General features: G+C 40.2%; 1 protein-coding gene across 3 annotated transcripts in view; it reads left to right on the top strand.

Moving 5' to 3' along the window:
• The window catches only part of KCNQ5 (potassium voltage-gated channel subfamily Q member 5), a 303,880-nt gene that overhangs the window by 203,020 nt on the left and 85,306 nt on the right, over nucleotides 1-15,554 (top strand). For all 3 annotated transcript variants that reach the window (XM_055713884.1, XM_055713883.1, XM_055713882.1), the window contains exon 2: nucleotides 9,093-9,183. In XM_055713884.1, coding sequence (XP_055569859.1) covers nucleotides 9,093-9,183 — 91 coding nt within the window. The remainder of the gene's footprint in view (nucleotides 1-9,092; nucleotides 9,184-15,554) is intronic.

Below are 15,554 nucleotides of genomic sequence, written 5' to 3'. Positions count from 1 at the left end.
GAAATATCCAGCCGTCCTACAATTCTTCTGTTCTTTTGATTTTGCTCTCTTAGTTCAAAAAAACTTGACGTGGTAGTGGCAATACTTCTACCTTATAATCTGAAGGCCTAAAAAGCTGATTTTGAAGTGGATTATGCTGGTAATTACCACACACATTTCTTTCTTACACATCTACGCATTTCTTAGGATTGTTTTTCTGGTTAGCAAGAGATCTGAGTACAGTGTGTTAGCAAACACAGAAAAAAGGCTATTTGAGTATTTCCCTTTGCCCTAGATTGTGGACAAGGCTAGAACAAATAGACTACAATGAACAGGTGATTTTACAAAAAGATTATTCATTTCTCCAGCTTCATACTGTACTTTTAATGTTCTGAATTGCATTATAATAAAGTTTGTATCTTAATTTTGTATATGTTATAAAAAATCATATAAATGCTGCAACCAATGTTCAGTGATAAATATAATATAGTTTCTATTCATATTTTAAATTAATTTTCTTGAGAAGTATCTGTAGTGAAGCAAAGGTTGCTAGGTGAGCTACCAGTCTTGTCGTTGGGAGTAGGGGCTGTTTGATGCAAAAGAAAAAAATAAACGCTACAAAGCTGTCTAAATACAGATTTTTGTTTACTAAATTAAGTATTCATATTGGAAAATTTTTGTCTACAAAAAGACCTATTCTTTGGATAAAAGGAGCGTTTTGTCATTTTCTACAGATCCGAGGCACCTGTAAGCGTAAACAAGGATCCTAGCATGCAAATCAGTATCAGGCTTCCCAATCTTTAAAATAGTTAAAAACTGGAAGAACATATGCTTTATTCTTATTTTCATGTCAAAAGTGTCTCCTGTGGAAGCCAGTGAAAACATTTTAGAAAATAGCTAGGTCACAAGTATCTCTGCGCATTAAACCCACCAGAATACGCATTTCTTGTTTTGTTTTGTTTTCTTTTAAGCTGATGTGCTTGCCCAAGGAAGAATGATGCCTGCTTTATAGATCCCTGCAGAAATTTACCAAAAAATGTTTTATTTTTTGTCTCTGGTGGAATGGATTATCAATTGTGCATTTGATGACACTGTGATCAGTGTCCCATAGGCATCTGAACTATTTCATTTGCTTGGTTTTGATTACATGTCCTGTTATAGCCTTTTCATTGCTTTCTCAGTATAAGCCAAATACAATCACTTTGTAAACATGATTCCTAAGCTAAAAACATGATTCCTTAAAAATATGACAGAAAAGGTCCCTTTAGGTTGAAACACTTTTTTTGATACTGCAAACTTAAAAGTCTTTCGTACTTGATGAACTGTTCTAATTTTTAGTGTGAATAAGCATCCTGTAGGAGGATGAAAAATAAAATATTGTTTGACTAAAATTTATTCATCAGAGCCTGACAAAACTCACCTTTCTAAACAAGTTGCTTCAGCAGCAGGTTCAGTTCTTAAAAAAACTTCAGGCATGAAATTCAGTTTGAATTTCTGTATTTCTGAAAAAAGGTAACAACTAATCCAAAGAAAGAATATCTAAAAAGCAGGTTTTGCTGCAATATTTTTTTTATCTCAAAAATTGTTTTTAAAGTTTACTTGCACTTTTTAAAACAAAGATTCCTTCATACTCCGCTTCTCCATTGTCAGGGTTTTGTTATTTCTGGGTAGAAGGCAGTGCAGTATCAAGCCCTTAACGTGTTACACTCTTCCACTTGAAGAAAAGGTTGAAGTGCAAGTCATTTTAAAGAAAGCCTACAGGGGAAATTTATGAGCTTTTTCTATGGGAGAGTACTTATTCTCCGTGCAGCTTTTGTCAAACATTTTTAACAAATTGTAATAACCTTTGTCATATCTCATTTTTCTTGCATAAACAAGTCACATTGAAGCTATAAATGATGGAAAATTTAATCCACATGGCTTGCAGTATCAAAACTGTTAAACTGTATTCTTTTCCACCATGTCAGCGGTGCATTATCTGTTTTATAGAAATGATGAAAAGATTACTTTTCAGGGGAGATACCACAGGACCTGTGTAAATGTCCTCACATCTGCACTAGCTGACGTTTTCACTTTCGGTTCTTTCTGAAGCTAGGAAAATGCTTCAGTCATTGTCTTTCCATATCCTATCAGAGAGGATATTTCCACTACCTCCAAGAACTGTGTGCTCAGAAACACTGGGAAGCACACTGAGGCTGACAGAAGCTGCCAGGTTCCTGCTGCCTTCCTGCCTTGAGCATGCCCATCTGCTCCGGGTTGCAATGTGGGACACCAGCAATCAGCCCAACAGTATGCATACTATCCCCTCTATGGGAACTTAGTGCCTTGCAAATCGTGGGTGCATACAGCAGTGACTCCTAGGCCAGTAGGTGCTGGTTTTCTCTGTCCCCATCAGCTCCATGGCACGCTGAAGCTATGGAGTCTCCCTTTCTCACACGCCAAGAGGGGTGAGAGCGCCAACAGCATCTAGCTGAGGAAGGGACCTTCTGTGGGGCAACCCGCTTAACAAATTTCTTGTCCCTGTGCTTTTTGTGAGAACTGTTCACCAAATCTATATAGTCCGATGAAAATATAACACTGCCATGAATGACTATCTCTTTCCTTCCTTTTCTTTATAGGGTTTTTTCTGGGTATCGTATCCACTTGTCTAAACCTGTGGTAGATCTGTTGGTGCTATACATCCAGGATAAACTTCAGCACCTCTATTTACCTAATGCCTCATAAAGATTTTTATGCATTCAGTAATTAAAAAATAATTTAAAGGTGGTACTTGGGTACTCAACTGTGCAAGATCCTGAAAGATCCTGTTAAGAAAACATGGGCATTGCTCCTAGCTGTGGGAAGGAGTTACTTACAGGGGGCTCTAACAGCTTCTTTGTAGGCTCAGACCTCGTGAATGCAAACAACTTTCTGTACGTTTGCAAGCAACTGCACGACATTGTACCGGTGGGAAAAGTAAGAGCTACTTTTTGGTCATAGTTAAGGTTAGCAAAAGCTTTCCATTTCTGCTTTCCATAGAAAATCCAGGATAATGGCACTGCCAATGGTTTCCAGAAAGTTTTGGTCATAGTCCTGAATGCCCTTGCATTTATTGGGATTAAATCAGACCTCAAATAATATTGGAACATAATTCTGGTGGTCTAATCATTTAATTATGTCACTTTAACAGCGATATGCTTTTATTATTTACAGAAGACGTCACAAAACTGTTTGCAGATGTTTAACTTCTTATTATTTTAATTCTAGCAGTAAATAATGTAGCAAAATAGCTTTTAAAGATCTTCCCTGAGTGTATTTTTTGTGCTTATGATATTCCCTGAGTAATGTTTTAACAACTGCTTTAAACTGAACATCCTCTCCCATATGAACTGCCTTTAAATCACAAACTATAGTAAAATTCTGTTGAAAATCAAATAAATGGAGAATTGGTAGTTCCTAATTAACTAGTAAGAAAAGTTTATGAGAGGCGGATTGAATAAGTATCAAAGCTTCTGAGTTATATTATCTATCATAAATTGGCTTTTCTCCAATTAATGTATGCTTTCAGAAGCAGGGGAATAAGATGAAAGGCTATGCATCAAAACTGATTCCTGCTGAAACAAAATGGAAGTTGCTGCTTTTGATAAAATACAAGACTACGGCAGTGCTTGAATAATTTTATGGGAAGTTGCTGCCTAAGGCATATGTTTTACTGTCTGATACTGAATGCATGAGGAAAGACCATCTGTTTTTTTCAGCCTGAACAAATATACGATCCAGACTGAACCACTAGAGGCCAAATATAATTGCTATGTGTTTTGCTTTGTACTGCTCTCTACCTACAGCAGCATCCTTTTGTATAGCATGTATTGTAGCACACAATTCAAATGATGGCATTTGAAAATACTTTTTCCTCTATCAAGGGTTATAAAATGACTATCTAAGGCTTAATGCAATCTTTTATACTTCATCTGTCACCAGAGATATAGTTCATGATAGGAAAGAACAACTTCAGATATACTTTGACTGCCATGGCAGTTGAACCTTAGGAATTCAGTTCTGCTGGACAGATCCTTGTTTAATGTCCAGCCAGGTGAAAGGCATTGCTGTATCCTTCAAGCCTTCAGTTCTAGCTGGGGAAAAGAGATGCTTTCAATGAGTGCTAATCTAAACTGCACCTGGATTTCCTGAATATTTACCTTTATTTTTATTCATACACTGCTTAACCGTACTGATTCCCTCTCCTGACTTACTTTTCCCATCTATCATGAATTAACACTTTGCCCAGAGTAATCTTCTAAATCACAGTTCTGGAGAACTATAGCAAAGCAAGTGGTAGGCTGGTGGAGGATGGTTTTGTGGCTGCAGGACTGGGCTGGGATTTAAAAGGTTCAGGTTTATTCCACATATAAAGACTTTCTGTGTAGCCTTAGGCAAGTCCCTTACCTCCTTTTCTGTGACATGGTCTTCAGCTGTAATATGCAAACAACAAGGTTTCCTTTTTCCTGCTGAGTTTTCTATAATTCTGCTGTAAGAGGCCTCTTCCAAGTGAAAATTTGTATTGTGTGTTTGGGCAAGACCCAGTACAACTGGACCTCTAATTTAGTTGATGTTACTGGAATACAACCAAACAAGCGCAATTTTTAATACCTAAATACAAAGGAAGTAAGAAAATATCATTTTAACTAGTTCAGGAGCAAAGAAATTCAGCAAAAGGAAATTACATCCTTTTACATAAGTTCTTAGTCACTTCTTAATTTTATTTTGCCCTCCATGCATGTCTTAACAAGGAACATTTATGCCTGTGTCAGTAGGATGTAATCGTAGGGGGGTTATGTCTGAAGACTGTAGCAGCTGAAACTACCAGTAATTTTTTAGGAGATTTTCCTTTTTAAAAAAAGTAGGGGTAAGGAGAGCAAAATTGCTCACAAGGTGCGTTTTTGTCACTTGAACGAGTCTTCTCTGAAACCTTTAAGCATATATCTTTCTTTAGTCTGGAAGATAGACTTGCCAATGCTACACACCAGAGATGCCATTTACCCTCCTGGATACTGTTTTACTTACAGTTCTTAGTAGAACTTATATGCAGGCTCCTACCAGATTTGATTTTCAAAGTAGAACTCCTCCCCAGCAGTTAAGTGATACGCTACAAAATGTGCCTCCTATATCTTATCGCACTGCACATCAGATTTTCTACTACAAATTCTGAGGAAATGGACTTATCTGATGTACTGAGTGTATTACAGCATTACTATATTACAGCACTATGGAAAATCCATATGTTATAAGGAAAAGAGCAATTTTAGCTCCTGAAGCGCAAATGGGAGCAGATGCAATAATATATTAATGTTTGCATCCAGCAGTTAGAATCATAGAAGAATTTATTTTGGAAAAGACCTCTTCAGGTCATCCACTCCAACCTCCTGCTCAAAGCAGAGCTCACTTCAAAGTCAGACCAGGGCCTTTCCCAGCCAGGTTCTGAAACCTGTGGGGACAGAGATTTCACAGTGCGGTGGGTTGGCCCTGGCTGGATGCCAGGTGCCCACCAAAGGCTCTCTATCATTCCCCTCCTCAGCTGGGCAGGGGAGAGAAATTACAAAGAAAGTCTCGTGGGTCGGGAGAAGGGCAGGGGGATCCCTCAGCCATTACTGTCACAGGCAAAACAGACTCGACTTGGGGAAAAATTCATTTCATTTGTTACCAGTCAAATCAGAGTAGGGCAATGAGAAACAAAGCCAAATATTAAAAAAAAACACCTTCCCCCCCACCCCTCCCTTCCTCACAGGCTCAGCTTCACTCCTGATTTCCCTACCCCTCCCCCCCCCCCAGCGCAGGGGGATGGGCAATGGGGGCTGGGGTCAGTCCATCACACGCTGTCTCTGCCGCCCCTTCCCCCTCAGGGGCAGGGTCCTCACACTCTGCCCGGCTCCAGCCTGGGGTCCCTCCCATGGGAGACAGTCCTCCATGAACCGCTCCAGTGTGAGTCCTTCCCATGGGCTGCAGCTCTTCACGAACTGCTCCAGCCTGGGCTCCCTCCCACAGGGTCACAAGCCCTGCCAGCAAACCTGCTCCAGCCTGGGCTCCTCTCTGCAGGGGCCACAGGTCCTGCCAGGACCCTGCTCCAGTGTGAGCTGCCCACAGGGTCACAGCCTTCTTCAGGCACATCCACCTGCTCTGGCATGGGGTCCCCACGGGCTGCAGGTGACTACCTGCTCCACCGTTAACCTCCACGGGCTGCAGGGTACAGCCTGCTCCACCATGGGCTGCACCACGGGCTGCAGGGGAATCTCTGCTCCTGCACCTGGAGCAGCTGCTCCCCCTCCTTCTGCACTGACTTTGAGGTCTGCAGAGCTGCTGCTCTCACGTGTTCTCACTCCTCTTTCCCACTGCAGTTGTGCAGGTGGTTTTTTTCCCCCTTCTTAAATATGCTATCCCAGAGGTGCTGCCACTGCCACTGATGGGCTTGGCCTTGGCCAGTGGTGGGTCTGTCCTGGGGCCAGCTGGCATTGGCTCCATTGGACACGGGGGAAGCTTCTGGCAGCTTCTCACAGGAGCCACCCCTGTAGCTCCCCCACTACCAAAACCTTGCCACACAAACCCAATACACACAGCCTCACTGGGTAAATTGTTCTGGTGCTGAACCACCTTCATTCTGACTTTTTTTCCTTATAGGTATTCATAATCTTCCTTCCAGCAAATTGTGTCCTCTCCTCCTTCTTTATAACCAGAATTAGATAGCTGAGGACAGCAGTCGGAGGCCTCAGCCTCCTTTTTCCAGGCAGGACAAACCCAGCTCTGCTCAGCCCTTCCTGTACATCAGGAGGTGCAGCCCCACCACCTTGGTGGCCCTCCACTGGGCTTGCTTCAGTTTGTCCATCTCTCTCCCATGATGGGGAGCCTCAAACTGGGCATGTCACTTCAGATGTGGTCTTTCAGATGCCAAACAGTTGGAAATAATCACTTCCCTCAACCTTCTGGATACATTCTTGCTAGTAGAGCTTAGCATACTAGTGTACTAGAGCACACTGCTGAGGGATGTTCAACTTGGCCACCAGAAACACCCACAGACACACTCCGCAGTACTTTTCTGAAAAGCTGTTTTCTGTGTCTTCAGAGTTATTGTATAAGGTAAAGGAAAAATCATATTGAAGAACATATGCACCCTCTATATAGATCATTAATTTATATGCTTTTTGCCTTTGTCCCCGGAAGAGATCTGAGTCCCTTTTGCACTTTTTTGCAGATATATACTTGCATTAGTTACAATACCTGTTCACGTTAGGTTAGAGCATCTGCTAACAAGATGCCAGCATTTCAGACAAAAGCCAAAGGCCTGGCCTTTATTGCTTGATTCATTGCCCAGCACGAGACTGATGTCCTGGTTTCAGCTGGGATAGAGTTAATTTTCTTCTTAATAGCTGGTACAGTGCTGTGTTTTGGATTCGGTGTGGGAACAATGTTGATAACACACTGATGTTTTTAGTTGTTGCTAGGTAATGTTTATACTAAGTCAAGGACTTTTTAGTTTCTCAGGCCTTGCCAGCAAAAAGACTGGAGGGGCACGGGAAATTGGGAGGGGACACAGCGAGGACAGCTGAGCTGAACTAGTCAAAGAGGTATTCCATACCATGGGTTGTCATGTTCAGTATATAAACCAGGGGGTGGGGGTGGGGTGTTGGCCGTTGCTCGGGACTGGCTGGGCATCGCTCAGCAGGCGGCGAGCTGTTGCATTGTGCGTCACTAGTTTTCTTTCCTCCCTTCCCTGTGGATTTCATTCCTCTCCCCCCTCCCTCCTTTTCATTATAACTGTTATTATTATTATTGCTCTTTTTTATTTTATTTCAATTATTAAATTGTTCTTATCTCAAGCCTCAAGTTTCACATTCCTTTCTGATTCTTCTCCCCATCTCTCTGGGTTAGGGGGGAGTGAGCGAGTGGCTGCACAGTAGTTAATTACCAGCTGGGGTTAAACAACGACAGTGTTTTAAGTCAGAAATCAGAAAAGCATTGATCGAATCATTTATTACTACTTGCAAAATGTAGTGCAAGATTTTAAAATGTAGAACATACACCACCTTGCACGCATTCAGTGTGCTGCCTGGCTGCTGCTTAGTCAGTTAATGGTATGGTGGGTGAAATTCACTTCTTTTTGATCCATTTCCTAGATGGTTTCACCAGCACAGTGGTATTATTATTGGTGAAGCAGTACAATAGGAAAGGATGTTTGCTATCATCCACCGGATGGGCCTCAGAGCAATACCGGCTCTGCAGACTTATGTCTGCAAACACCACATGTGCTGTATGCTGTCAGGATCAGGCATCGGATATGCAAGAGTTTATACAGGGATACCAGGTGTTTGCATCTTGGTCGCAAAGAGATTTAGCAACATGATGGTGCTTTGCTTTGCCTGCGTATATTCAGCAGTACCACAAAACATGCAAGCTCATGGAAGCTCAAAATTGCCGTCATGTTTTCCCAATTGTAATTGCACAACTTGTGTAAGACATTCTTACTTCGCTCCTTTGTTTTAACTTCGTCAGTGGTTTGTATGATACTGTTTGTTCCCAGAATGCAGCCTGTTCAGTTAGAGCACTGATGCCAGAACTCAACAGCTACCTCTCAGTTTTGGGTCGTTTGTACATGAATCCTGTTGCTTAGAAGGAAGTTGTTTTAGATGGGCAGTTAGGTGCAATATGTATCTTAGCTCCGTCATAAGCTTATACAGCAGATACTTATGGCCAGTCATAGAAGAAATGATTTTTCAGACTGGGGAGAGGACTTTCCTGTTGATGATCATTCTTTAAAGCCTTAAGGGTATCTGGACTGCATAAAGCTGCAGGATTGTGATATCACAAGTGATGCCTGTGTATATTGGGTCATTTCTCAAAGAAAATCTTGTTTCTTGTGTTTGTTTCCAGTAATTCTACCAGTGCTGCTCAGAAGCACATGGATTTAGTAACAGGCTATTCTAATGTCTTTAGTGAACTAAATTAAGTAGTGATTGAATTCCCTTCTATTAACGAAGACTGTTCATTGATAGCTTTCTGTTAACATTGGTGCAGTAGGATCAATATAGATACTGGGTCAGGGTTCTGAAAAATATTAACGATTATTAATATTCTTTCTTTTTCAGTTTTCTCCTTGTGTTTGGTTGCTTGATTTTGTCCGTGTTTTCTACTATACCTGAACACACAAAACTTGCCTCTGGTTGTCTCTTCATTTTGGTAAGTGAAACTTGTAAATTCAAGACAGTTTTACAAATGCTTTTATATACACTCAAATCCTCTTCCTCGCCAAGCAGAAAATAGTCTAATTCCTGAATGCTCTAAGAAACCAGACTTTTCATCAGAATGATACAAAAATAATAAAAGGATTCCACCATCTTTTTTCTTTGAAAACAGGTTAGATTGTATGACAGTGTTAACGAAGTACTGTATTGCATCCCCTTCTTTGCTTAAGAATTGCTGTGGTTTGTAACAAAAAGGTTTTCTACTGCAGTTTGGCAGTGATGGAGCATGAAAGACCTTTGATACTGCTGCTGCCATTTATGAAGTCAGTATGTAGTAAGAGGCACTTAAAATAGGAAATAATTTTGGTATCGTAGATACCAATTTGTGCTCACTGTTGGTATATACTGATATTTCAGTGGCAGTTGCTGCAGTAAGATGTGGTAATTTCATTATTTATTCATAATACAGGCTTTTGTATTGTGTTTGTTTCTCCTTTTCATCTTCTGAGGTAGATATAAATGGCTTTATTCCCTAAAAGTGCTTAACATTTTTCATGCTTTGTATGGATGCCACTTTATTCATATGCTTCTTGATGGGCCATTTAGTTCTGCAAGCGATGGCCTGAGGATAGGCAGTAGTGATCATTAAAATGTCACTTTATACCCAGAGTTACCATGGTTATTTCAGTTCCATGTATACAGCAGACTGTGGCTCGTTAGGTAGTGCCGAGGGTGAAGTAACTGTCGGCAAATGCCAACATTTTAATTGTCATCACTGTACATATCCAAAAGCTCTGGTCTTCAGAACATCTCCCTAATTAATTATGGTGTAAGCAGGCTGATAAGCGTAATTATGCTGTATGTGTCTCTACAGCACGATGTGCCACTGCATCAAGATACCTGAACTAAATGTCCAGAGCAGGCTAGGTGCAGATGTGTGCTGTTCTGCTCCATCCAATGGTTTCTTGGCAGGACTAATTAGGGAGAGCCATGCTAAATGTGGTATTTTGCTTCCTAGCCATATTAGCACTTTTTCTTTTTCTGGAGAAAAGATCAGGTGGCATTAAACCAGCTAAAAGTGATCAGATTTAATCCTACACTCATACCCAGTCCCATTATGTACATATCTGAACAATACTTTGCAAATGGAAGTTTGATTGAATGTTCTTCAACAAGTTACGTTATTGCAATTACTACACTAATTGCTAAGATTTTCTAGTACAGAAAACAGGAAAATGTGATTAGTCTGAAAATACCCTGTTTCTAATAGCAGGTGCTTTTGTGACAAGTAATCTGTTTCCCTGTATACTTATGCAAATTGGTTGTAGAAGTCACATTTGTTCTGACATAAAATATGCATTTCCCATGAGCCACATATTTGTTGATTGTGTTGGTATGCTTACAGCCGCTGATTCCTCAGCTGAGTGATAAACACATTCCCTGTGCTTTGCCATGGCTCTCCCAGGACCCTGAATGTGGAGGAGCTGTGCAAAGTCCTGGGTTTGCTCCCACCGGCAGGCAGAGATGTGGCGAGCTCCACTAGCTCATACACCAGTCCTTGTAGGGGTGACCATCAGCAGAGCGGAGCTGCTCAGGGTCTGCTGTGGGAAACTGCAGCATTTGCTGCTGCTGCAGCTTCAGAGACGGACTTTGTCCCTCTTAACAGTTCTGAATGTACAACCCATGACATCCTCTGAACACAGAAATGGCCTTAAGGAGGAAGAGGGTGGATGGTTAATCCTTGAAATATCAATACTAGCCTGGTCCAACATTTCTATGCTATAGCCTAGTGTGCTCAGCAAACCCTTGGCAGGAATAAATCGAGTGATGACGAATTTTACGGCTCCTGCTGTGAGTATCTAATGGAGAAAAATATAAACACAGCAAAGTACGAAGTTCCAGAAGCAGGCTAAAGCTGACTGGTTTATTCCAGTTTGCTGATGCATGATTTGCTCCTTCTCTGCATACTGAATCATTAGCTGATATTAGCGATGTTATCAAAGCAGGCTTTTGCAACCACAAACCAAGAGAAAAATACATTTCTACATCAACTCAGGAGCAGGATTTTTGGCTGTGCCAACACGTAACTGCAGTCACTAGAGTTTTCGCAACTTTTTCCTTGCAGTGATTCATACAACTCTTACAAATGTGTCATTTAATAGAGATGGTTGTATTAACTATCAGAGATCTGGTTTAATACTGTTTTGTTTTGTGTATGAGCTGGAAGATACATGTTTATTTTCTAATGAGGGACCATAAAACAATCTGTAAAGCTGCCTGCTGGGTTTCTGTGAATGGTTTGTTTTGCAGATTTGTTCCAGATGGTCCCCTCCTACAGCCATGTTAATTGGCTAAAAAGCTAAGGTAGTGTTCCTTCAACATAATACCTGAGCTGCTGCCTGCACTGGCACCTGTGGCTTTTGACATACTGCAGCTTTTCACAATTAGACAGGGAGGTTAAAGAGGGAAGTGTAGATGAGGTGAGCAAACCTGTCCCTCCTCCTCCTAAAGGCCGGAGGAGTGAAGATTATTGTTCTACAGTCAGTTCCATTTATCTCCCTCAGCCTCGCCTTACAAGGGAATAGAAAACCTATCTTCCAATCACCGCATCCTAAATACTCTGTCAGAAACCTACAACAGCTCGAAGTAAACCATTGTTTGGGAAAGCAGCATGAGCTGAGGGCTTCTGAGCCTCAGCAGAGATTAATGGACTTGTCGACTGCAGAAACGCCTCAGCTCCGCTCCCGGAGCCGACACAAACCTGCCCCGCTTCACTGCGCCGTACCCTGCCAGGGCTTCAGTTCTGGCATCTGCACAAGTACTGCTGTGCCTCTAGGTATCTTCTACTTATCAGGGAGCCTGTCAAGGCAAATGTGTTTAATATGTGAATTTTACCCTTAAAATGAAAGTTCTGCAGATAAGTTAAGTGCGTGTTGCATAGAGTAATGTTGGATTGTTACCTCAGTAATTAATTTGGTTAGATTTGTGCCCACAAATAATAAGCCTAATCAGTGCGAGAGCATCAGATAAAACTCCTTATACCTACAGTGATAATTATACTTCAGCCTCGTCTGTGCATACAACTTCTGGCACTCGAGTTGTAGCAGTGATATATCCCAGACAGACAGTAGAATAAAATCTACTTCGACATCAAAAAAACCACAAGCAGCTTAAGAATCCAACTAACACAGCAAGAAAATAATCTTTGGTGTATTGCTGATCTCTTACAAGTACGTTTGCTGGCACTTTATCAAATAGTAAACACAAGGGAAGTAAAACTTGGGCTGGGAAAGCAAAATCAAATCTTTTGGGGAAGATAGCCAAGAAGGAATATATCTGGAACTGGAGGTCGTTCACTCTCATGACCAAACTCTCTGTTTTAAGATCATTTTCAACTAAAGCTATGTGAATGTTCACTTCTGTTTGTTTGCTGTCAATTCAAGAAAATAAATAAAATCATTTTAGTTGGGCCACAAAGATCTGGCAAATTGAGAAGTCCAAAAAAAGTCTTGGATCAGATTAAATGCTTCATTTGACCTGGCATAAAATATTGTTTGTGTATTTGAGCATTTTAGAAATTCTGGCTTAAAAGTTAAATTGAGGCTGTAGGAAAGAAATGTAATTTTTATTTGAAGTGATAGCGTTCCATTTTTTTCATAATTTTCATTTTTAATCAAGCTGGAGAGATGGCAAAACTCATGGATTTCTGCAGGACTGGTTTTGTCAAATCTGTTTTGTGTTTTTCTCTGAAAAGGGCTGGGTAGAAAGCTCTACCCAGTTGTGCAGGATAAGGGCCTCTGAAAATGTACTCTAGGAATGCATTCTTCAGGTAGAAATAACTCCCAAAGACATAAAAGCAGACAGCATGCAGTAGATGAGGCTGGCTTCCACATGTACTGTGGTCACTTACATGAATCCAAAAGGAGCCTGTATCAAGTGTTTCTAGCAATTAAGATCTTCCTAATATTTCTCTCTTCTAGCATTTTCTCAGAAAAGAAACTTAGAGTATGAACATTGGTTAAAAAGCATGGGGTATAGCTGTCCCATAGCAGGCAAGCGCATATTCAATTTGTCTCTGTTCTAGGAGAGTGCATCCATCCACAGCTATGTAATGATACAAATATGTTACAAAATTTTAAAGCTGGGCAGAATGGATTTAAAAAAGGAGATGTATAGTGCTCAATTCAAAAAAGTAGCAATTCTCATGTTAGATTTATTGTCCCAGAAATTGAATTCTCTTGTGATGCTTTGATAAAAAAACACCAGACCTGGAGCAGAGGACTACTTGGATGGCTCTGGAGGACCAGCTAACAAGGCATGAAAGGAAAAACTGAATGATCTTGAGAGATTTCAATTATAGATAGATTTCTAATAAGGGTAGAGTATAGGCCACATGTTAGTGCCATTTTGTTGAGTCTTCTCCCAAGAGAAACAGATTAACTGATACCTGAGCTAAAAAGTCAGTGATTTTCAAGTTTGCTAGAGCTTGTCAAAACTCAGAAACAGTATTTCTCAGGAAATACTCATTTTCAATGTTTTTTTTCATCCCAAATCAAAGCATGGCTTTGAAATTTCAAAATTTCTGCATAGAAATCTCTGAAAAATTACGTTAGATATACAGCACTGATATCAAAGGCAGAAAAAAAGAGAAAAATGTAATGTTGATAAGGTCAAAGATTTCATGTTTTCCGTCTTTTTTTGCATTCATATACACTAATATTATAATAAGGTGATAACATTTCAACCATGCCATAATAAACTACCTGTTAGCTCTGAAAGAAGATATTCTTACCTTATAATTTCATGTCTTTGCTGATTAAATTGTTACTTTCCTATTACGTTTACTGATTTTCCCAAATCAGAGCTGACTGTTATTAGAAAAATTTGGACTAGATCTCATCACAACTGCTTGAGAATATTTGTGCAAACAGAGCAGATGTCCTACTGGACATGTAAGTGCTGGCTGCACTTCTCTGAAACTAAAAGTTATTAGGAGGAAGTCTGACAGAAAGCAAAATTGTAAAAGAAAAGGTGAAGTTATTTAAAAACATACCAGTAAATGTCCCCAGAGCTGTATTTCTTCCGTCAGAAGGCAGTGTTGGCACTCCCAACCAACCGGCAAAGCTCTAAATCAAATAAGCACACACTGTAGCTATGGAGAGAGATAAATATAACAAAAAAAATTATTTCCTAACAAAGGAACATTGGACCGCACATGAAACTGTAAAGGTATCAATATATTGTCAACAGTGCTGAGGATGATACACTTCAAAAACATCAGAGAATAAAGACATCTCAATACTGGCATAAGCCTGTTATTGATACGATTCTGGGCTTGATTACGTTGTCAGTAATGTTTTGTCCTTTCTTTTCTTTTATTCTGTATTAAGCAGAAATAACCTTTATAAAGAGAAGAATGAGAAATCACACATTGAATAGAATATTCTCTTGTATTTAAAAATGCAATATATTATACTTCTGCTGGGAAAGCTTAAATGCATTTGATTACTAAAGATGACTAAAACAGTATTATTATATGTGATTGCAGTTGGGGCATAGAAAAATCTCATAACTGAATCACTTAAAGAAGGTAGGATAACTATGAATGGTTACCTCAAGTGCTACAGCATCCAACAGAAAATGCAGTGAAGGCAAGAGAGACTTTCAGAGTCGCTGCCAGAGCATTTCCCAGGTAGGCAGAACTACCAACCAGTTACACTCCAATAAGAAATCTGCATTTACTGTACAGTATTAAAATCACTGGAGTTGCTGCAAGTCAATGGCTGCTGGTTGAAATACAATCCATCACATTTTCCATTCCCTCTGAATGAACAGGGCATGTATAGAGAAATGGGTGGTACTATGCAGTGGAGAAAGATGGATGGACATAGCAAACCCACAAGCAGTATTAAACGTAATGCAACTCACGACCTGGTACAATTTTAACATTAAAATGACTAACCTGTAGTAAGAAGGCCAGTGTTGATTTTCTAAATAGATACATTATACTCTTTTGTATTCTTGTTATCTCTTCCTATATACGTAATTTCAAGCGTTAGTACGTGGTGGAATCATCCCTGGAAGCGTTTTAAAAATGTGTAGATGCAAGGCGTAGGGACATGGTTTAGTGATGGACTTGGCAGTCCTGGGTTAACACTTGGTCTTGATGACCTTAAAGATCTTTTCTAACCTAAATAATTCTATGATTCGATAAGCTGTTATTTAGCTTATCTTGTCCATGGTCCATTGTATATAATGCCAATGTCCATGGCATTATATGGTTATATGCAAATAGTCAGGCAAGAAGATACTAGTACTGCGAACAATCGGTTTCTGATTCCCTTTGTTTCCCAACACAGGGAGGAC

This window comes from Falco cherrug, chromosome 6 (genome assembly GCF_023634085.1).
Source record: "Falco cherrug isolate bFalChe1 chromosome 6, bFalChe1.pri, whole genome shotgun sequence".
NCBI lineage: Eukaryota > Metazoa > Chordata > Aves > Falconiformes > Falconidae > Falco > Falco cherrug.
This window is presented reverse-complemented; position numbering and strand designations above follow the sequence as displayed.